Source organism: Onychomys torridus, chromosome 1 (assembly GCF_903995425.1).
Source record: "Onychomys torridus chromosome 1, mOncTor1.1, whole genome shotgun sequence".
Taxonomy (NCBI): domain Eukaryota; kingdom Metazoa; phylum Chordata; class Mammalia; order Rodentia; family Cricetidae; genus Onychomys; species Onychomys torridus.
Window position 1 is genome coordinate 58,533,116 of NC_050443.1, and position 19,589 is coordinate 58,552,704.

The following is a 19,589-nucleotide window of genomic DNA, read 5'->3' on the forward strand; positions in this document are numbered from 1 at the left end:
TTCACCATTTGCTTGTGTTCCCCAGACCTTCCTAGCTCCTTCGCACTCACCTAGTCCAAGGGAGGCAGAACTAGGTACTCTAGGCAGCTCTGAGCTCTGACTTCTTACTGCCCTCCTAGGCTCTCAGATTCCTCATCGGCATAATGGGGGCATTATCCTAATAAGCCCAAAATCTGTTTTCGGTTCTATGAAACCTTTCAACTGTTTGCTCTGAGGGCATATGAGGAAGCCAAGAAGTATGGAGTTGACTACCCTAGTCATCTCTGATCTTCAAATGGTCTTGAAGAAAAGGAGCCAAAGGCCACACAGTTCCTCCTCTCAAAATGATGTCACCCTATGTGAAAATGAGAGGGTGTGGGTTTTTATTGCTCAGACACATTAGCACTTAATATGGCTTTTGTTCTAAAAAGGATGTGACATGAAGATACCAGGTACACTGAGAATGTTCACAACAGGGCAACTGACACAAAGAACTTAGGCCATTTGTCTTGCCCTGAAAGGTGGGGGAGGCTGTAGGTAAGGGGTTCTCAACCCAACTTGTTCTAACCAAACAACCAAAACAAGGCAGTCCCTTTTCTGAGCCATGGTTTCTTCTGATGTGGGAACCCAACCAGATCCTAGTCCCAGTCTTCTAGCATCTATTTTTAAATTATTTCGTGAGGATGAACTTGTTATAAATTCTGAACTCTCTCTCCCAGGCCAGCAAGCACCTAGCCCAACATAATTACAGTTAAAACTCTGAAATAATCTTGTATATTTCTGTGCTTCCAATAAATAGCTCCTGCTCTGAGCCTCACAGTACTCACCCCTCACCCAGCTAGGCTACCCAAGGATTTAGCAATCAAAGAGTGAAGGCCTAGCTCAGTGGGGAGAGGGTTCCTGCAGGGCTGTGCTCCAGAAGGAGGTCTGTCTGATTGGTACCATCCCAGGCCATACAGATACTTCACAGATCAGCCTTGCCAGGCTGAGGCACTATGCTTCATCAGTAGCAGAGAGAAACCCCGGCCGTATGCTCAGCATCATTTAAAAACCTTTGTGATTCCAAAAGAAGATGCACTCACATTCCCAGGCCAAGACTTTGATGGATGAGTTGGACGGTATTAAAGAGGGGCCAGAGGCATTACACTTTCAGTTCATGTCTATAAGATCTGACTAAGATGCTCATCTTCCATATGGTGAGTGTCCACCCAAGTCCATGGGCAGTTCTGAGGCACCAGGTGAGTCAGTAGGCAGAAGGCAGGTGAGCTAGAGAAATACTATGCATTTAAACTAAAATACACAGAGTAATGCATTTTTGTGAATGTACTCAAGTATACAGCACATCTAAGTCTGCATGTGGGTATTTATAGATATGTCTATATGTGTAAGTACACATGTACCTAGAAATACAAAAAATGAACTGGTTACCATCCTCTAACACAGTGTTAACATTTAGTGGAAGTGGCTGCCAATTTGGCCATGTATGGGATATGGATTGTTTGGGAATGGCCCTTGGCAGAAAGGTTGGTATTTAGAAACCGCAGAGACATGAAAAGGAAAAGGTACAGAGGGAAACTAAGACAAGAGAATTGGCAGATGCATGCTGGGCCCAGGCCATTGTCTACCTCCTATGAGAACAGGAAAGGAACAGGGTAGAGGTGGTAGTTAACATAGTTTTCATCGTATCTGCCATGTTTAATCCATCCTAAGAATACAACATTCAATGAAAATATCAGATGCTGAATAGTTGGAATCATAGGAATGTGAGTGTTGGTTTATTCAGTCATCTTTGTATTTTTCTGTAAATCTTACTTCTCAGAAGGTAATGGAGATCATTTTAATCGTTTCTCCACATCCATGTGCTATTGCCTGTTGCCTCAGGTGTAATTGGCAGGAATTGTTTGTGAGCATCTTCTAATCCTCCCCCACTCCACAAGTCACCAGATTTCTAAATTAGCCCAGACTAGCCCTTAGCAGATTAATAAACTGATTTTTAATGATTAAAACTAATATAAATAAGGCCTTGAGAGGTTAAGGCAAGAAGATTATTAATTCAAAGACTGCCTGGACTACACAGAAAATTAGAGTACAGCCTGGGCTACACAGCAAGACCTTAAAAAAAAAAAAGCAAATGAAATGCATAAAACGGATGCTGTTCATTTCTAAGTTCAAGCATCCGTCAAATGCAGCATGAAGTTTCTGGCATGCTGGGCTGAGTGATCGATGGGTTCTGCCATAAGTTGCTCCCGGCCTAGGAGGACAGACAGATGATATGTGATGGGGAAAAATGAGAATGCACTGTGGGCAGTGTGTAATAAGGACGTTTTTACTACCGCATACTGTCTGAAACAAAGAGGTTCATGATGGAGTCTTAGGGGGCTATATTTTCACAAAAGGACATTAAAAAGGGTCTGAAAAGACTAATACATCAAGAAAAGAAATAAGAGGGAAATCAAAGACATGGAAACCCTCTGTATGCCAGTGTTTGGGTGTAGAGCCCAATGTCCTTAAAGATAGTGTGCTATAGGCTTGGACACCAGCCTGTGACACTAATGGGAAGTAGCAGAGCCTTGACTGGGTTGAGCCTAGGAGGAGGAAGTTCAGTATTAGCAATATGACTTGAAGTAGATATTGAGATCAATCAGTCTCCTCTGTCTTTCTCTTGGCTTCCATGCCACTATGAGGTGAGTAGGCACCCCCTCCATGCACTTACACATGGACTGAGTGTCAGGGCACTAAAAGTCCCCAAAACCATAATCCCAAAGTAACACTTCCTCCACTATGTTGATTTCCTAAAGTATTTTATCTCAGCAATGGGAAGCTAACTAACACGGCCAATTGCCTACATATTACAGCATGCAGCAACCCATAGCTAAGTAGTAGTAATCTTAACTTACACTTAAGGAAATAGGTACTCTGAGAAAGTAAGCAACTGTATGGAAGCCAAAGGGCAAATATAGATTCTCACCCAGATGTGAAATGTTCAAGCCTGAAAAGAGTGTTATGTAAAGATACGAGGTTCACCTAAGGCAGAATTGGGAGCCCTCCAGTACACATACTGTCACTTCTCCCCTAGATCTGGATATTCAGTGTGATAATCTCTACTATCAACTTGATGGGCTTTAGAATCACCTGGGAGATTGAGGTACACCTCTGATGTGTCAGTAAATATGTCTCAGAGAGCATTGAGGAAGAATAACTCATTTAGAATATGACATCATCCCATGGTCTGAAGGTTTAAAAGAGGTGATTAATCTCTCCATCAAGGTGAGCTGAGAGGTAAGTAGCCACAGCTATATGGTCCTGCTGCTGTGAATTCTTTCATACCCTCCAACCATGATGAACTTCAAAACATGAATAAAAAAAAAAAAAAATCTTGTTAGTGATCTGGTCACAGCAAATAAAATTGAAAGTAATTGATATGTTCATTGACAACCAAAGACCAAAATTATTTGTGGCATATGGTAACTGTTTATTGATTTTTTTGTTTTGTTTTGTTTTGTTTTGTTTTTGTTTTTTGAGACAAGGTTTCTCTGTATAGTTTTGGTGCCTGTCCTGGATCTTGCTTTGTAGACCAGGCTGGCCTGGAACTCACAGAGATCTGCCTGGCTCTGCCTCCCAAGTGCTGGGGTTAAAGGCATGCACTACTGCCGCCCTGCTGTTTATTGATTCTAAAATGAGGTGAAATCTAAATAAAATGGAATATGATCAAGATCAGAGAGATGCAAGATTCTAAATAGTCAGTCTTGAACACACCATCTCTCTCCATTTGCCACTAGCTTCAAGTTCTCTGACTTTAGAGAAGGAAATGTTTTACTTCTGCCTATGGGGACATATCTTCCTTGACATACCAGAACTAAATAAGGCAGCTCAGCCTGGAAAAGGAGATCAGGGATGGGAGATGCAGAGGACAGCTGAGGGGAGGCACCGCCCTGGATGCTGCCTAATCCATCCGACATGGGACACACTGTTCCAGAAACAGTATGACAATTAATAGGAAAAATCTGCTCTCACATCACTGCCAAGCATATTTCAGGGTCTCAGCTGCTGGTGTACCTCCTTGGGGGAAGAACAATAATGCCCCATTCTTCCTTTTGTTCCACATCCTGATGTTTTCTTGTGGATAATAAGGAAAAGGTTGCAGAAAAATATATAGTATCAGTGCCCATGGCCAAAAGCCTAAGAATTACCCAAGACAGAAGGCTTTGAGTCACTCAGCAGCCCTTCCATCTAAACTGTGGAGTTCTGTTTGACAAATGGTAAGTGCTGGCAGAAAAAGTGTCTTCAATCAAAGTGCCTAAGAGTAGTCTGGACTTGTTTGAGCCATTAAAAACCTATTTCCTCTTCGGAAATTACCAGTGTATGTATTTCTCTTGGTCAAAATATTTCAAATTATTCACAAACACTGGAGATATAACTCAAAGGTAGAACAATTACCTACCATGTGTGAGCCCCCTAGGTTCAATCCTGACTCCCCCAAAATAGGAAGAGAGGAAGAAAGAAAAAGACTGAAGGAGAGGAGAGGTACAAGAAGAGAGGAGGGAGGAGACAGGGTAAGAAGTAGGAAAGAGAAAAGGATGAAGAGAGGAAGGCCAAGAAGGAAAAAAAAAAAGTTGGCTTGACTTCATCCATGACTTGTTCAAATTCATCAAAAGCAAACAGTTCAGAGGCAGAAGACTCCAGGAAGACTAGTCTATCTGGCCCCACATTTCAACCCTCTAGTCATCTCTGGGTAACTTCCTAGATGCCAGTGCTCTTAATTTTTAAGGGATGCCCAGAATCTTGATAATATAATTAAAGCTAGCTCCTTTTATGTACAAATACTCAACCCTCACCGTGTACAGTCACTCAAACATTTATTTTTGCATATGAATCTGTGGAATTCTGTTCTTGTGAATGTCATTCACGTTTTAATCCCTGAGCCCCAAAGTCGGCACTCCCACCACAGAAACTAGCTTCTAGTATTAAAGTCTTAGAAGTTCATCTTTCTGGATTTCATAATGTCACCAGCAAACATCAGCATGAATGTGGCTTAAGTAATCTTTAACTCTCCCTCCCTACCCACCTCTGCCAACATCAGCCATGCATGACAGCCCCAGCTGGGAAGACATCTTGAAAATAAGGTTTCAGTTCTGGAACCCATAGTAACTAGTTTCTTTTAAATCATTTGTCCACATCCATCTCTGAGCCCAGTTAGGGGGATGCAAAGTCACCATGTTAACCCTTTCCATGCCAGACGCCTCACAGGAGTTTTGGCTGAGCACCACATCCCAGCCCTCCACTTCTACCATAGTGGGGTCAAATACTCTACATGGAAGCCTGCCAGCAGATTTAGAAACTGTGTTGCTCTTGGCATCCATTCCAGGACTCTGTGTAGAGAGCTACGTGCTGAGATACAACAGCACAGGCAGCTTTTCAATACCAGAGTTCACCACCCTCCATCTCACTGTGCCAAATCACAACAAGATTCCAAAGATAGGTACAGGACAAGAGAAAAAACTCACTCAAATGAGGAATCCCTTAGATGGCCACTAATGAAGAGAATTGACATTTGTCTCAAACCATCCTCATCACACAAGTCCATCTGAGCAACCAGTAGTTTTCAGCATCCCTATTTGGTTCCCAAGATCCCAACACAGTCTTTGGTCCATAATTACCCAGAACAGGGTACAGACAGGGATCTCTACCAGGGTTACTGAGCTCCAATGACCAGAGGCTTCTTCAGAGGGTACACAGAAGTGAAAACAGTATCTTGTGATGAAAAGGAGCTATGCTCCCACTATGGAACTCTTGAAACTAAAAAGTGCCACCTTACCCTTCATTCCAAATTTGGACCGGCGACCATACTTGTTGATCATGATAAAGAGAACCACCAGAAGAACACAAGCAAAGGCAGCAAGTCCAACTGCTATGGAGACCTATTAGGAGCCAAACACAGAGAATCAGGAGCAGGGACAGGAAGCCTCGAAGCCTCAAAAGTAATGTGTGCACTCAGTGAGAACAAACCAGTTTTGGCAGAAGAGAATCCTCTAAAACCTCTGCTACTGAAGGGTGGGCAACCTGAAGCCTACACGCCACGTGCACCCCAGGACACCTATGTATATGACAATGCCATGTCACAATGTCAAACTATTGGGCAACTCTGGAGTAAAGGCTTCAGAAGTAGTTTCTGAGACTCTAAGAGAACCTTAAAATTTTTATTTAAAAAATATAAATGAATAAGCTTGACTAGGGCACGTTCCCTGATTCACTACTCTGAGCCCCTCTTACATGGAGGCCATTCTAGAATTGCAATAGCAAGCTGAGAGAAACCTCCGTCTGGTGTTTTAATTAGTAAGTAAATTCTCTATCTTTCCACTGAAACCTTTTCATAATATTTCTACTCAGAGTGGTCTAACAGTTCTGGACTTAACAGACTCCTTTCTACTTCTCCCCAGGAAAACCTCAGACTCTGAGACAGGCATGGGAAACCCTGTCCAAGGAGATTCTCTGAGTAATTTGGATTTTTGCAGGTTTCCCCAGTCAGTAGACCTTGCAAGCCTGCTGAGCCTGGCTTGGAACAGACTGGGAATTTCAAACTGCTCTCTTCCTGGCCGTGGGGCTTGGAGCTGATCCTCAAAGGCTTCTTCAAACAATGAGATACTCCCATCAAACATGGACAGTTTAAAAAAACCTCAAAGGAAATCATTCCTCACTTTTTTTTTTTTTCTACCAGTGGTACTGAGGCTCCAAGTGTGAGACTATGTGGAGAAGTTAGCACCTCAAATGAAGTCTGAAAATGACTCTACCCTTCAGTATTTTCCTCTTAATCAGGAAGTAACTCACCCCAAAAGTGTCTTCCTCTGGTTTGTGGGTCACAGTGATGGGGGGTGTAGGGCTCGCGTCAGACTCTAAAAATCGATACAAAAGAAAGGAGAGCTGTTAGCTTACTAGACAAAAGCCCCAGCTAAGTGCCTGCCCTGTCCTTGGGAAGCAGGTCCCTTGAGCCACCCTCCTAGCTGAGCAGAGACCATCCAGGGACAGAGTGAGTTCCAGTACAGCTAGCTACCTGCCTCCGTGCTACCAAAAAAAAAAAAAAGAATCTCAAAGAAATGCAGACCTCCACCCCACTTCCTAGCCCCATGCTGGGGAACACCCCACAACCTGAGCAGCATGCACCCTGAAGTACAGGAGAGGAATGAGAACAATGGCTTGGAATCCTGGCTAGCATGAGGTTAGGTAGATTTTAACAGTGGCAGCAGCTGTCCCTGGCACTGTTAATCCTTTGCTTAGGGAACTTCATTCATTCCTCCTTCCTGTCTCACTTCTTCCCTCTCTCACTCCAACTCCTCAGTAAAATCCAGGCTCACATGTCAAGAACAGCTCTCCAGCCATTCCCCTAACACTGATGTCAGAACACAGTGGTGGTTGGAATTGGACAACATTCAATGGACCAGGAAATGCCACTGAGGGTCATCCTCTATCTACAATCACTTCCTTGCAAGAAGTAGCCCCAGCTTTGAAGGTTCTCAAGGGACACTTGTGGGATTGTGAGATTTTTTTTATGACCAAGAACAAGTGAAGGGGTCATGGTTAGCATTTACACTTGTGCCAAATAGGCAGAGTATCCCTAAGGAGGGTTGTTCTATTGTTTCTGGCCTGAAATTGGGCAGAAATGGCAAAGGTTGCTGCTGTTCCCATCATAGGGAAGTAATCAAAAAGAAAGCAAACCCCCAACTCCTGCAAGGATGGTCCAGCCCTACCCTCAACTCCATTATAAATTGAGCTTAGAGATGCAGTTCAAGGACATGGGAGCCCCTGAGAAATCACACTCCTAACCAAGGTAGGTTCTGGCCAAATGCTTCATCTCTTAAGGCAGATGAGAAACACTGGTAAGTTCACAGGCTCTACATTTTCTCCATAAGAATAACTGAGATGATCAATGGGGCATGATCATCTCATATGAAACCTATTCTTCACCTGCTGCAGTCCCTTTCAGCCAGGTAGAGAGATTGGAAATATGGTCAGACCTTAGAAAATGCCCTGAGTGGAGCAAAGTAGGGATATAGCTCAGCTGCAGAATACTGCCTAACCCTATATTTAATCACAGTATGAAACGAGGGGGTTGGTAGTTCTCTGGGAGAAACTGTGGTCCAGGGCAATTACTAGGCAAGAGGGCAGTCTGGATTTAACAGTCACCAAAAGTCAGGACAAAAGAATTTCAAACCCAAAGTAAGGAGACTTACCAAAGTCAAAGAAATCTGTGCTCTCTGGGGGGAAAGAACAAAGAAATAATTAACAAATAAATACTAACAAAAAGGTCACGGGTTGTATAGGACAGCAACCTACTAGCTGTGATCTCTCCTGATGATCACAATTCCCCATTCCAATAGCAAGGGACACAAAGAAATCCTTCCTTGGTCACCTTCTCCAACCACTGCATAACCTCTTCAGGGGATACTCCTCCAAATGGAGGCTCAACAGATACAGCTCCTGGTCTCAAAGAAGGAAGCTAACAACCAAGCTAGTGTCATGGTGAGGCAGACAATTGAGGCCCTAGCCACATCCCTGTCCACAGATGTCCCTCCTTCAAGGACACTAGAACACTGGAGATAGCCCTCCAGAGCAGTTCCAGCTATGAGCCAAAAATGAACTTCCTTTCCTCAATATGTGTAGGCAATGCTGATAGGTCTCTGAGAAGTTTGGGGGACCCTCTTCCCCCTAGAATCTTCTTATCCTTCATATGGACGTGTGCTATCTGAACTTTGACCTCCTGCAATAATGAAAGCTAATCCTTAACTGGGCCTTAATTATGAGCCAGGGGCAGTTCTCCATGCTGCAGGTGCTATGTCGTTCAAGCCTTATAATCTCCTAGAGGTTGAAAAGCAGAGTTACAGACATTAACTAATTGAATACCATTCATCTAGAAAGAGATTGGAGTTGATTTAAATCTAAGACTGGACTCTTAACCACTCTCCTAGCACTGCTCAAACTTCAGCACATAATGGAAGGAATCATCAGAAGGTGACTGATTCCTTCCACCCTCCACTGAAAGGAATAAAATTTTCTTAAAGAATGGCTGACCTCATATCTGGGACAGGAAAATTTAAAATGTGCTTGGAATAGCCTGTGGCACCAAAAACCAAGAAAATGCTTAAGGCTATGTGGTCCTGGAAAGAGAAAGCAGGCAGGGGATACACGGGTGAAATGTTTGATAAGCTGAGCAACAAAATAACTTGAATCATGGTGCGTTATGGGCTGCACTGTGCTGTCCCACAATCCGTATGACCAAGTTGCAACCCCAGTGTCCAGAATGCAACCATATTTGGAGATAAGGTGTGTAAGTGAAAACAAAGCTGCTGGGATCCAGAGAAGAAGAGATTAGAACATGGATGTGCTCAGAGGGGAGGCCAAGGAAAGAGGCAGGAAAGACAGCATCTACAAGCCAATGAGAGAGGCCTTGGAAGAAAGCAAGCCTGGCAACAGCTGGTCTCAAATTCTCAAGCTCCAGAACCGTGATAAAAATGGATTTCTAGTATTTAAGATACCCTGTCTATACCACTTTACTATGACAAATCCAGACAACAAATACATGAACTGCAAAAACACCCACAAGTCTTTTATATATACAAATGTATAATTGAACAAATGAGTGGGAGAAACTCTTCTTCACAGTAGAATTCCAACTAATAAAGGGAAGGTGGAAACAGAAACCACCATCATCTGGTAAATAATATAGTGATGATTGCTTGGGCAAGAAACATCAATGAATGTTAAAATTACTGTATGAAAAGATGGTAAGAGACGAGCTACTTGTGACTTCTCAAATCCTTATTCTGACTAAGTGGGAAACAGGTCACTGTGCAGTGGAGGACCCTGGCAAACAGCATCTTGACCAAGTGATAAAGTTGACCTCAGCACTGATAAGCCATATCAACATCCTGCATTCTTCAACAGGATGGACCAAAAAGGGTGGAGAAATACATCCATGGTGCTCTCACAAAAAAAGAAAAGAAAGACATGGGAAAAAAAGGAAAGAAAAATGCAAAACTGGAATTTAATCATAAGAAATAAATATGGTGAAGTCTCTAACAACTAGAGACTTTTCTTCAGAAGATCACTGAGGACCTATCCCAAAATCAAAGGAACTGAGGTTATGATATGGCAACTAAATTAGATGTTGAATCCTGGGTGGGATCCTACAAAACACAGGACACTGATAGGACTGCTGATCACATGTCAACAATCTGTAACTCAGATAACACTGTTAAGCCAATGTCTGTGTCATGGTTTTGAACACGGTATTGGGGCTGAATGAGACACTGACATCTGTGTAGGCTGAGTGAAGGGTAGAAGAAAGATCTTTGCAGTGTTTGATAACTTTGGCCTCTTTAAGAGCCCAAGTTATTTAAAAGTGAAGTGAAATCAAAACAGGACTGGTTGTCCTCAGCCCAGAGTTTCTGACTCAAAGGTCTGCCTGTATCTTAAAAGAGTGTATGTGTTGCTGAAGATGGAATCCAGGGCCTCATACATGATAGGCAAGCCTTCTACTACCAAACCACCAGGCCCTGGTACATTCTAAGCAAATCCTTTACCACTGAGCCACACCTTCAGCTCCACATTGACATACTCTGAACAAATCCTGTACCGCTGAACCATGTCCCCGGCACTGAGAATTTACCTAAATTCTCAGGTGAGAATGCTGTTGTCAATCGCCCACCAGGCCCTGAAATACAAGAACAAATCTGGCTGGCTCGTTAGCCACTCCACTCATTCATTCCCTCATTCATTCACTGTGGTCCTCCACTTACCAGACCCTTGGTCAAGCTCTTTTAGGAACTGTAGCCACCAGGCCACTAAATATGAACTAGTAGGCATTTGTCTATGACTATTTACAGAGAATACTTGTAGGGTGGCTGCTGTGGAGTCCATCAGGAAAGGCCCATTTTTAGTAACTGTTGTCTGGCTGGGTTTTTAGTTGCCTGTCTGTATAACTGTGGCAAAGATCTGGCTTGGGGAAAAGTGGAGGACATGGGGGCTTTAGCATGGGCTTTGGAGCATGAAAAGAGAGGAGAGCCAGATTAATCAACAGTATCCGCTTATTTTATATTTCTCAGCGGGCTCCCATTTATTAGAGAATATTTTTCCAGAAGCCAAATATTTCAGCCAAATGTTTGAACCCTGTAATCTCAAAATCAGTCTATGATTTTGAACAGAAGTCACCAAGTCCTTTTCTGGAGCCAGGCAGCATGCATACATACAGGAAGCTTGTGAGCTTCAGGACATGGCGACATGCTGGCTGTTCTCTAAACTTAGCAGGAATACACACATGTGCAAGAGAAAGCAATACTAGGAATTGTCTTTCCTCTGACTCTTACCACAGGCTGGGACAGGATAGGACCAGCAGATCAGGACTGGGCAATAGGTGGAGGTATATGCTTCCTACAGCCCCAGACAATAAGCACCCTTCCTGTGGAATAATATCCACCACAATTGTGTGTGTGTGTGTGTGTGTGTGTGTGTGTGTGTGTGTGTGTGTGTGAGAGAGAGAGAGAGAGAGAGAGAGAATGCTTGTGCATGTGTATATGACTTGTCTATTGCACAGTCATGTGTGTGTATGTAGAAGCTAGATAATTCAATGAACAGAAAGCTTCACATCAAGCAGTTACCACCTTTCACAGAGCACAGAGCTCTGTCCATGTGCTAAGCCCCTCTCTAGCACCCTAGGCTACCTATCTGGAAGAATCACAGATGGGACTTGTACCAAAATCTGCCCAGCTTCAGAGATCTGGCTCTTAACCATAGCACTTGGCTGCTTGGGAATGAGGGAGATATACACATGATAAATAAGATTCCTTAACATTCTCAGGCCAACAAAGAAGAGAAGATTCACAAACTGCCTTTACAGCCAGCACCCAGCTGGCACAAGGTTGAGCTGAGAGGGTTGTAGGTTATCCCTGCCTGCTCTTCCAGATAATTCACTCTTCTGAACATTGAGATAGCTTGTCACTTGACAAGGCTGGCCCATCTTTTCCACCACTGCCTTTTCATTATCCATCAATTCCTTTAATACAAAGGTACATAAAACAAGCAAACTTCCCCACAGAGTGGTCCATCCTGAACCACTGGACAGGACTGAGGAAGGGTCTCAGGTGTGCTGTTTCTTTTTGCAGCTTCTCTGCTCCTTCCCTCCTCCTGGGGCTGAGTTACCAACAATTGCTGATAGTAGCTGATTGCAAAGGCGGCATTATCAAAGTCACCCAAGGAGTTGAAAATCCGTCTCTACAGAACTCAGCCCAGAGCTTCTAATTCAAGAGAGCTCAGGCAACTTGAGAATTTGAATTCTAACCCATTCCCAGGTGATACTGACTCTGCTTGTCTAAGAACCCTGAAAACCACACTGCAACTCTTAACTGTAGTCGGGGTGACATTTCCATCTGGTAGCATCATCTGCTTCCCCACTAAATTACCACGGACCAAGAGAAGAAAGGGGTCCATCTCTGGAGGCCAGTTCCCATGCAAGCCTTCCTGCTGACTAGATGGCTGAGGTTTGAGACAACAATGTGTTAAATGTGAGGTTGACTTGGACCAACTCTCAAGTCCACTGCAGTGGAGAGTCGCTGAGCTATTTATTATTCACATACCAAGCCTACATTTTAACTCACTCAAAAGGTGTGAAACTCTTTGTGGAGCAATGCACTCACACCTGTGTCTGCTTCACAGCTGAGGAGATTGAGACTCCATAAAAGCACACTGCCAAGCCAAGTATAGCATTCTTAGGGAGGTAAAACACTGGGTCAAGGTTCTGTACCATATGATCCATCGCTAAAGTCCCTGATTTATCTACTATATTCAGGACATCTTTATGTGCACATCAGGTCTTTTGGGGGAATTCTGGAGGTTGCTGCAGTAGCCATGAAAAATGGAGGCTATCCTAGTTAACACAAGGTACGATGGTGCCTCTTTTCCCAGTTCAAGCCCAGTTATTTAGGTAGCTGTGGTCATTGGTGCTGCTTACTTTTTTAAACTACACCCCCAGCTCTCAGAAGAAATGTGTTCATGCCTCACCTGGAAAGGGCTCCTTAAGGAAATGGCCATTGATGGTCTGGTTGGCTGTGCCCAGGGCGTTCTTGGCAATGAGGGTATAGTTGCCATTGTTGTAGTGGGTGGGCTTGTTGAAAAGCAGGCAGCCCTCAGAGACCTCACCCTCCTGGTAGTAGTCCATGTGAATGATCTTGGACTCCCTCAGTGGCTGCCCATTGTACAGCCAGTGCAGCGTGGGTGTTGGGTTGCCACGCACCACAAACTCAATGCAATGCTCCAGGCGTACCTCAGGCTCCACCAGGCTCACCACACGTGGAGGGTCTGTGGGGAAAAGCAAGCTGATATCGAGGACACAGAGTCTCCTATGTGCTGAAGAAACCTTCTAGGAAGCAGGATGGGGATCCCACTTCTCACCCTGCTTTGAAAAGGCTGAGTAGAGTTCCCACCACCAGCCAATAGAGGGGAAGAGACCTGTGTCTCTCTATCTAAGCTCCCTGGATCCATCTTAGCTGGAGCTTTCCTCCTGAGTCCTTCCAGGGATGCCAAAGGTAGAAGGGGCCAGCTTAAGAGATCCTTGAAAATGAAACTGAATTGCATAGGTATACCATCTACTGAGACACAAGGATATTCTTTCTTGGGTTTATTGGCCAAGAACTTATTTTTTCAGTTTTGCCTTTTGATAGCCTTTTTGCCCTTGTTAAAAGACCAGGGTCAGGGCTCTAGATCAGCCCTAGCCATGGACCTGCCCCATCCCCAGCCTCCTCCTGGTCCCTCTCCATCATCCATGTTAACATGCACTTACAGTAGACAGTGAGAGCAACACTGGCATTGCTCATGCCCACCACGTTCTCTGCAATGCACGTCAGGGTGAAACCATTGTCCTCGCTTGTCACATTCACCAGGGTCAAGTTGATGGCGTGTACATTGGTCCAGTTCAGATTGGTCTGAAAACCCCAATCAGAAGATAATAACGAAATCATTTATCCAAGAATGGTTTCCTTTTCTAACCCCTAATACCTCCAGAAATCAAATAAAAGGTGAATGAAGTCTAGCTAGTGGAAACACACAGACCATGTTACAGATTCTTAGTAATTCACTTGATCCTCATATTAATACTTTGTGGAAGAAACCAAAGCACAGAACGTTGAGCAGCACAGCAAAGATCAAAATGACCGGAAACCATTACATCTAGATAGAATCTGAGTCTGTATGTTTCTCCCCAGAGAGACAGAATCACAATTTCCCCCTCTTCTTCATAACTAATGGATACTCGGTCCCTACCTCTTGATGTGCCTGTTCATAGGATGCCTACCTGGTGGGTGTTGATAGACTGCAGCCCAGTGACTATCCAGTCTACATCAGGCAAGGGGGAGCCAGAGCCATTGCAAGTGATGACAGCATTGTCCCCTTCTCGGACGGTCAGGTTGACGTGGCTCACACTGATCTCGGGGAGATCTGGGAGGACAGAGAGGAAAGGGAGGTAGAAAGTCAGAAAACAGCACACAGAGGAGCTCTGCCACTGGGCACTTCTTGCCTTGCCCAATGACAACTCCAGTTCAACTTGCTTGAGTTCGAGCAATAGCAACCTTGTGATAGTTACGACCAATTTGACAAGCTCTAAAATCACCTAGAGACACCTCTGAGCATGCCTGAGGGAATATCTAGGTTAGGTTAACCAAGGTGGGAAGACACCATGTTATGAGCTGGGGCCTGAATCGAATAATAAGGAAAAAGTGAGCTGAGCACCAACATTCATCTCTCCCTGTTTCCTGACTACAGAAACACGGTGGCCAAATGCCTCAAATTCCCCCCATGCAGCCGTGTCTTCCTCACTATGGTGGGCTGTACCCTCTGACTGTGGGCCAAAATAAACTCTTCCTTCTTTAAATCGCTTTTGTTGGATCAATGTGAAAAGTGATTCCCAGCCCCTCTTCTGTAGACTTCAGAACTGGGGCATATACAGTGAGATGCTCCCACACAGCAGGCTGTGAGTGGTACACCTGTTCATGGAATGCCATTCTAGCAACCAAGCATCTAGCTTCAACACACTGGGGGCACTAAGTCTTAGCAGTTGGTGTATGTCAGGTTCCCGTGGGAACTAGAGAGTGCATTCCCTAGTGTCTGGTTGGTCATTGAAGCTGGTGCTCTAGAAAACAGCTTGGAAGCTCCTGATAACAGAGGCTGCATGCACATGAAGACATGTTCCTTCATGTTTGATTGACAGGTAACTCAGAAACCAAGGGAATCTGATCTGCTGGGAATGGCACATGACTCCTTTCGGCATTCTTTCCTAAGATCAGCGTTCCCACAGCTGGCTCAAGACAGGAATGACCAAGAAGGGGAAAGGTCAGTCTGATCCACACCCACTGCAGAGGTCAATGCTGGAGATGGCTGGGAAGGAGACCGTGGCGGGCCAGCCTGAGGCTCAGCCCCTTCTCTGGGGTGTGGGATGCTGGCCAGATGAGGCAGTGCAGCTGCTGACTCACCACATTGACTGATGTTCATGCGGAAGAGAGGGAGTTGGGAGCCATCCGCACTGATGCAGTAAAGGCTCTGACTGTCCAGCCGGGCCTCACCCTGCTCCTGCCACAGCTGCATCCAGCGGATGTCACAGCTGCAGTTGAAGAAGTTCTGCTCCAGTCTCCTGTGGGCAAGAAGAGAGGGGAAGGAATCCCTGAACGGTGGATGACCCAGCTCCCTCCCAGGGCTGAGGCCAACGGGCGCCTACGGTTCCGCCATGAAATGAGCCAGATTCAGATAGACAGTCACCATGTTTCCTCTCGTTCATGGATCCTAGACTTCGTATAGATGCATAAAACCACAAGAGACAGAGACAGAGAGAGACAAGACAGAGACTGACATGAAAGTAGAAGGAAAGCTAGAAGGAGGAAAGAGGAAGGGAGGGAGGGACAGATGGACGGACGAATGGACAGACAGACTGGATGGACAGAGGGATGGAGGAAGGAAGGAGAGTAAGACACTAGCTGGGGTAACAAGGAGAAAGAGAAGGGTATCTAAGAATGAATATAGTCAAACACATGTTGCACTTGAAATTAATTATCTTAATGGAACCCACCCCTATGTACAATGAATATATACCAATAAAAATTTAAAAAATAGCCGGACGGTGGTGGCGCACGCCTTTAATCCCAGCACTCAGGAGGCAGAGCCAGGTGGATCTCTGTGAGTTCAAGGCCAGCTCCAAAGCTACACAAAGAAACCCTGTCTCAAAAAAAAAAAAAATTTAAAAATAATAAAGGAAAGGGGCTGGGGAGGTAGTGTAGCTGATAAAGTGCTTGACATTCACGCATGAGGATGGGAGTTTGGATCCCCAGCACCTATAAAAATGCTGTAAATGCCAAGTGGGCATGGTGGCCAACCTGTAATCCCAGCCCTCAGGAGGCAGAGACACTGGATTCCTAGAACAAACTCACTAGTCAGAATAGCTGGAATCAGTGAACTCCAGATTCAACCAAAAAAAAAAAAAAAAAGAAGAAAAAAAAAAAAAAACAAACATTCAACAGCCTCTCATCCTCACACGTGCTTATGCTCACATACATACACACACTCATGCACATCACACACACACACTTGCATGCACAAATGTGATAAAAATAATAATAAAGAAAAGAAGAGGTTAAGTGAGGTCACAAAAGAATAATAAAAGTAACAAATAATAAATAAATAGCATTAAGTCCATGCACTTAGTTTCAAAAGTAACAATTTCACTAAAAACACAAATTTTGCCCCCACTTAAATCACTGGGCAAAGAGACCCTTTTACATGTGTCAAGTTGACATGCTCATCTTCTTAAAACCTCCCCATTGCTTCCCATTTCCTTGGAACTAAAAGCCCTATCTGTTCCCCTTCATCAGCAAAGCCATCTCAACCTATGCTTCTCCATCATCCTTGGATGTCACCTCCACCTCACCCCTGCCCCTATCCAGCCACATTACCTCCTGCCTTACTGCTGCCCCTGTCCGACCACACTTCCTCCTGCCTCACCCCTGCCCCTTTCCAGCCACACTGATCTTCATATGTCTAAGCTCACTAGTGTGACTGGTTTGGACCTGATTCAGGGCTCCTGCCCTTGCTGTCTTACTCATTAGCCAAGCTCTCTCCCAACATATCTGCAAGACTGGTTCCCCTCACTTCATTAAGAAACTGTAGGGCATTCTCTGACTACCATCTATATATCAAAGCCACCACAACCCTGTCCTAATAATGCCCAGCCGCTCACCAGCTGCATTTACCTGTCTAGAATTTATTACTATTTCATAACTCTTTAAATATTCATATAAGTTTGTTTCTTTGTCCTCTCAGATGAAAAAATTGAGTTCCGTTGAGGCCAGAGATGTAACCTGTTTAGCGCATGGCTGCAAACACAGTACCTAAGATGGATCCCCAGACACGTTTTCATGGGGGGAGTAGGTAGTTAGCTCTTTCCAAGACATATTCCAAGCCCATCTTGGGACCAGCTTTCTTCCTTCATGAATTCAATGATTCCTTAATGAGCACCTGTTCTGTATCGGGCCGTGGTTGAATGCTGTTAATAGAGAACTGTGTAAGGCAGTCCTTGTCCTCTGGGAGCATTCACCCCAGTGAAGAAGAATGGCTGATGGGTAAAAGTCAAGTCCAAAGTCCTTGTTCTCCACAGATTCTCCTTGTGACTTAGAACAAGTCACGTCCCTCCTCCATCAGGTTATTAGGAGAGTGATGAACAGTGCTAATCAATCCCCCAAACTCTCAAAGAGCACAGGCTGAATCTGAATGCCGGGGCCATTAGGGGAATATGATTCTCTCTCTGGTCTATTGAGGGATCGATCCGTTAGCACCTGGAGGAAAGGCACTTGGGTCACTGAATATTTTTTAAGCACTGGGTATTTTTGACAACTGGAAAATTCTAAAATAGTTAGGCATGCTTCAGCATTTGTCAGCTTGCAGGAAAGAGGGAGTGGGGACTAGAGAGAGAAACTCTGTTCCTGATGAGTAGGACAGCACAGGTAACACATACAAACAGCCACACAGCTTATCATCCTCTTAGCCTGTGAGCATCCATGACTTCTTCAGGCTGTTTTGGGAAAAGGAAAGGGAAGGGACCGAACCTACTGGGCATCTGCTTCTCACAGCAGTCTTAAGAGGTATCCGGTATTGTCACTGGATGAACAAGGAAGTCCATCTAATAAAGTCTGAAGGTTGTAACAGTTAATCTTCTCTGTCAACTTGATGACTGGATTTACAAATACTACAGAGACAAAACTCTGGATGTACAGGGTATAAACAAAAAGGGGAGACCTGCTCTGAATAGGGTAGACTGAGAAAGCCTAAGTTAAAAGGAGAATGCAAGCTGAGCATCACCTCTTGTCTTGGTTTTCTAACTGTGGACGCAATGTGACCAGCTATCTTGTGCTCCAATCATCATAACTCCCCACCATGATGGAATATACCCTCAAACCACCATGAGCCCATATAAACTCCTCTTTCAGTTGCGTTTGTCAGTTTTTTGCTCGCAGCAATGAGAAAAATAACTAACATGAGGAGTTAGGATACGTGCTCCACACTCCAGCCATCACACAAACCTGTCTTTATACTTCCCATTGCCTCTTCTCTGAGCAAATGCTGTAGAGCCCAGGGGGCCACCCACAGTACTCCCCTGACTTCCAGGGCTCTCACCAAGAAGACTAAGAGAAGAGGTAGCGGGAAGTGATTAAGGAAAGCAAAGGTCACAAGGCACAGAGGTCATGTCCAGAAGTCCCTAAGGTAGAAATAGAAGTCAGTGGCAGAGGAGCCTTACCAGCACTTTGGGAGTTTGGAGTTTGTCCACAGAGAGTTAAGGAAACCACTGAAGCTAAAAGCTGGAGCTTGGGCCACCAGTTACAATGTTTTATAAACACAGGGTCAGCATGTACAGTTGTGTGATTTGTGCATTGCTCAAAGAACCCAACCAATACAATGCTGAAATTCAGACTCAGTGCCTGGAATGGAGCCACATCACTCTTGATGGGATATCTTCTCTAACTTATGACTACAAGCATCAGCTAGGCTGGCTGGTAGGACCTGAACCTACGTTCCTGGACTTCTGTTCTTCTAACTCCAGTTCACATTTCAGCTTTTCCTGGGTGTCTCTAATAGTGTTTGTGCCTGTGGGCATTATCTCCCATTATTTACTGTATTAGAAATTGAAATAGCCATTTTGACAGGTGAGATGAAATCTCAAAGTTGTTTTAATTTTCATTTCCCTGATTGCAAAAGATGAAAAACACATTTGAGATATTTCCTAGCTATTTTTTCTTCTATTGAAAACTCTCTGTTCAGATCCACAGCCCATTTTAATTGGGTCATTTATTTTCTTGACTGTTGTTGTTTTTATAGCATGTTCTTTGTTCATTGTAGATACTAATCCTCTGCCAGATATATAGCTGACAAAAATTATCTCTCTCCCACTCTATGGGTTTCTTCTTGATTGATTCTTTCCTTGTCTACACATGAGTTTTTTGTTGGTTTGTTTTATGAGATCCTATTGTTAATTGCTGGCCTTAATTCCCAGACTAATGGAGTTCTACTTTTAAAAAAAATCCCTTTCTATA

At 44.3% G+C, this 19,589-nt stretch overlaps 1 protein-coding gene across 5 annotated transcripts in view; it reads right to left on the reverse strand.

Annotated features, from left to right (window-relative positions):
• The window catches only part of Ntrk3 (neurotrophic receptor tyrosine kinase 3), a 354,645-nt gene that overhangs the window by 234,988 nt on the left and 100,068 nt on the right, over positions 1-19,589 (reverse strand). For all 5 annotated transcript variants that reach the window (XM_036185374.1, XM_036185365.1, XM_036185355.1 and 2 more), the window contains exons 5-11: positions 15,489-15,646; positions 14,315-14,457; positions 13,805-13,946; positions 13,027-13,323; positions 8,205-8,228; positions 6,805-6,869; positions 5,795-5,897 (exon numbers count right to left, since the gene is read on the reverse strand). In XM_036185374.1, the coding sequence (XP_036041267.1) occupies positions 5,795-5,897; positions 6,805-6,869; positions 8,205-8,228; positions 13,027-13,323; positions 13,805-13,946; positions 14,315-14,457; positions 15,489-15,646 (932 nt within the window). The remainder of the gene's footprint in view (positions 1-5,794; positions 5,898-6,804; positions 6,870-8,204; positions 8,229-13,026; positions 13,324-13,804; positions 13,947-14,314; positions 14,458-15,488; positions 15,647-19,589) is intronic.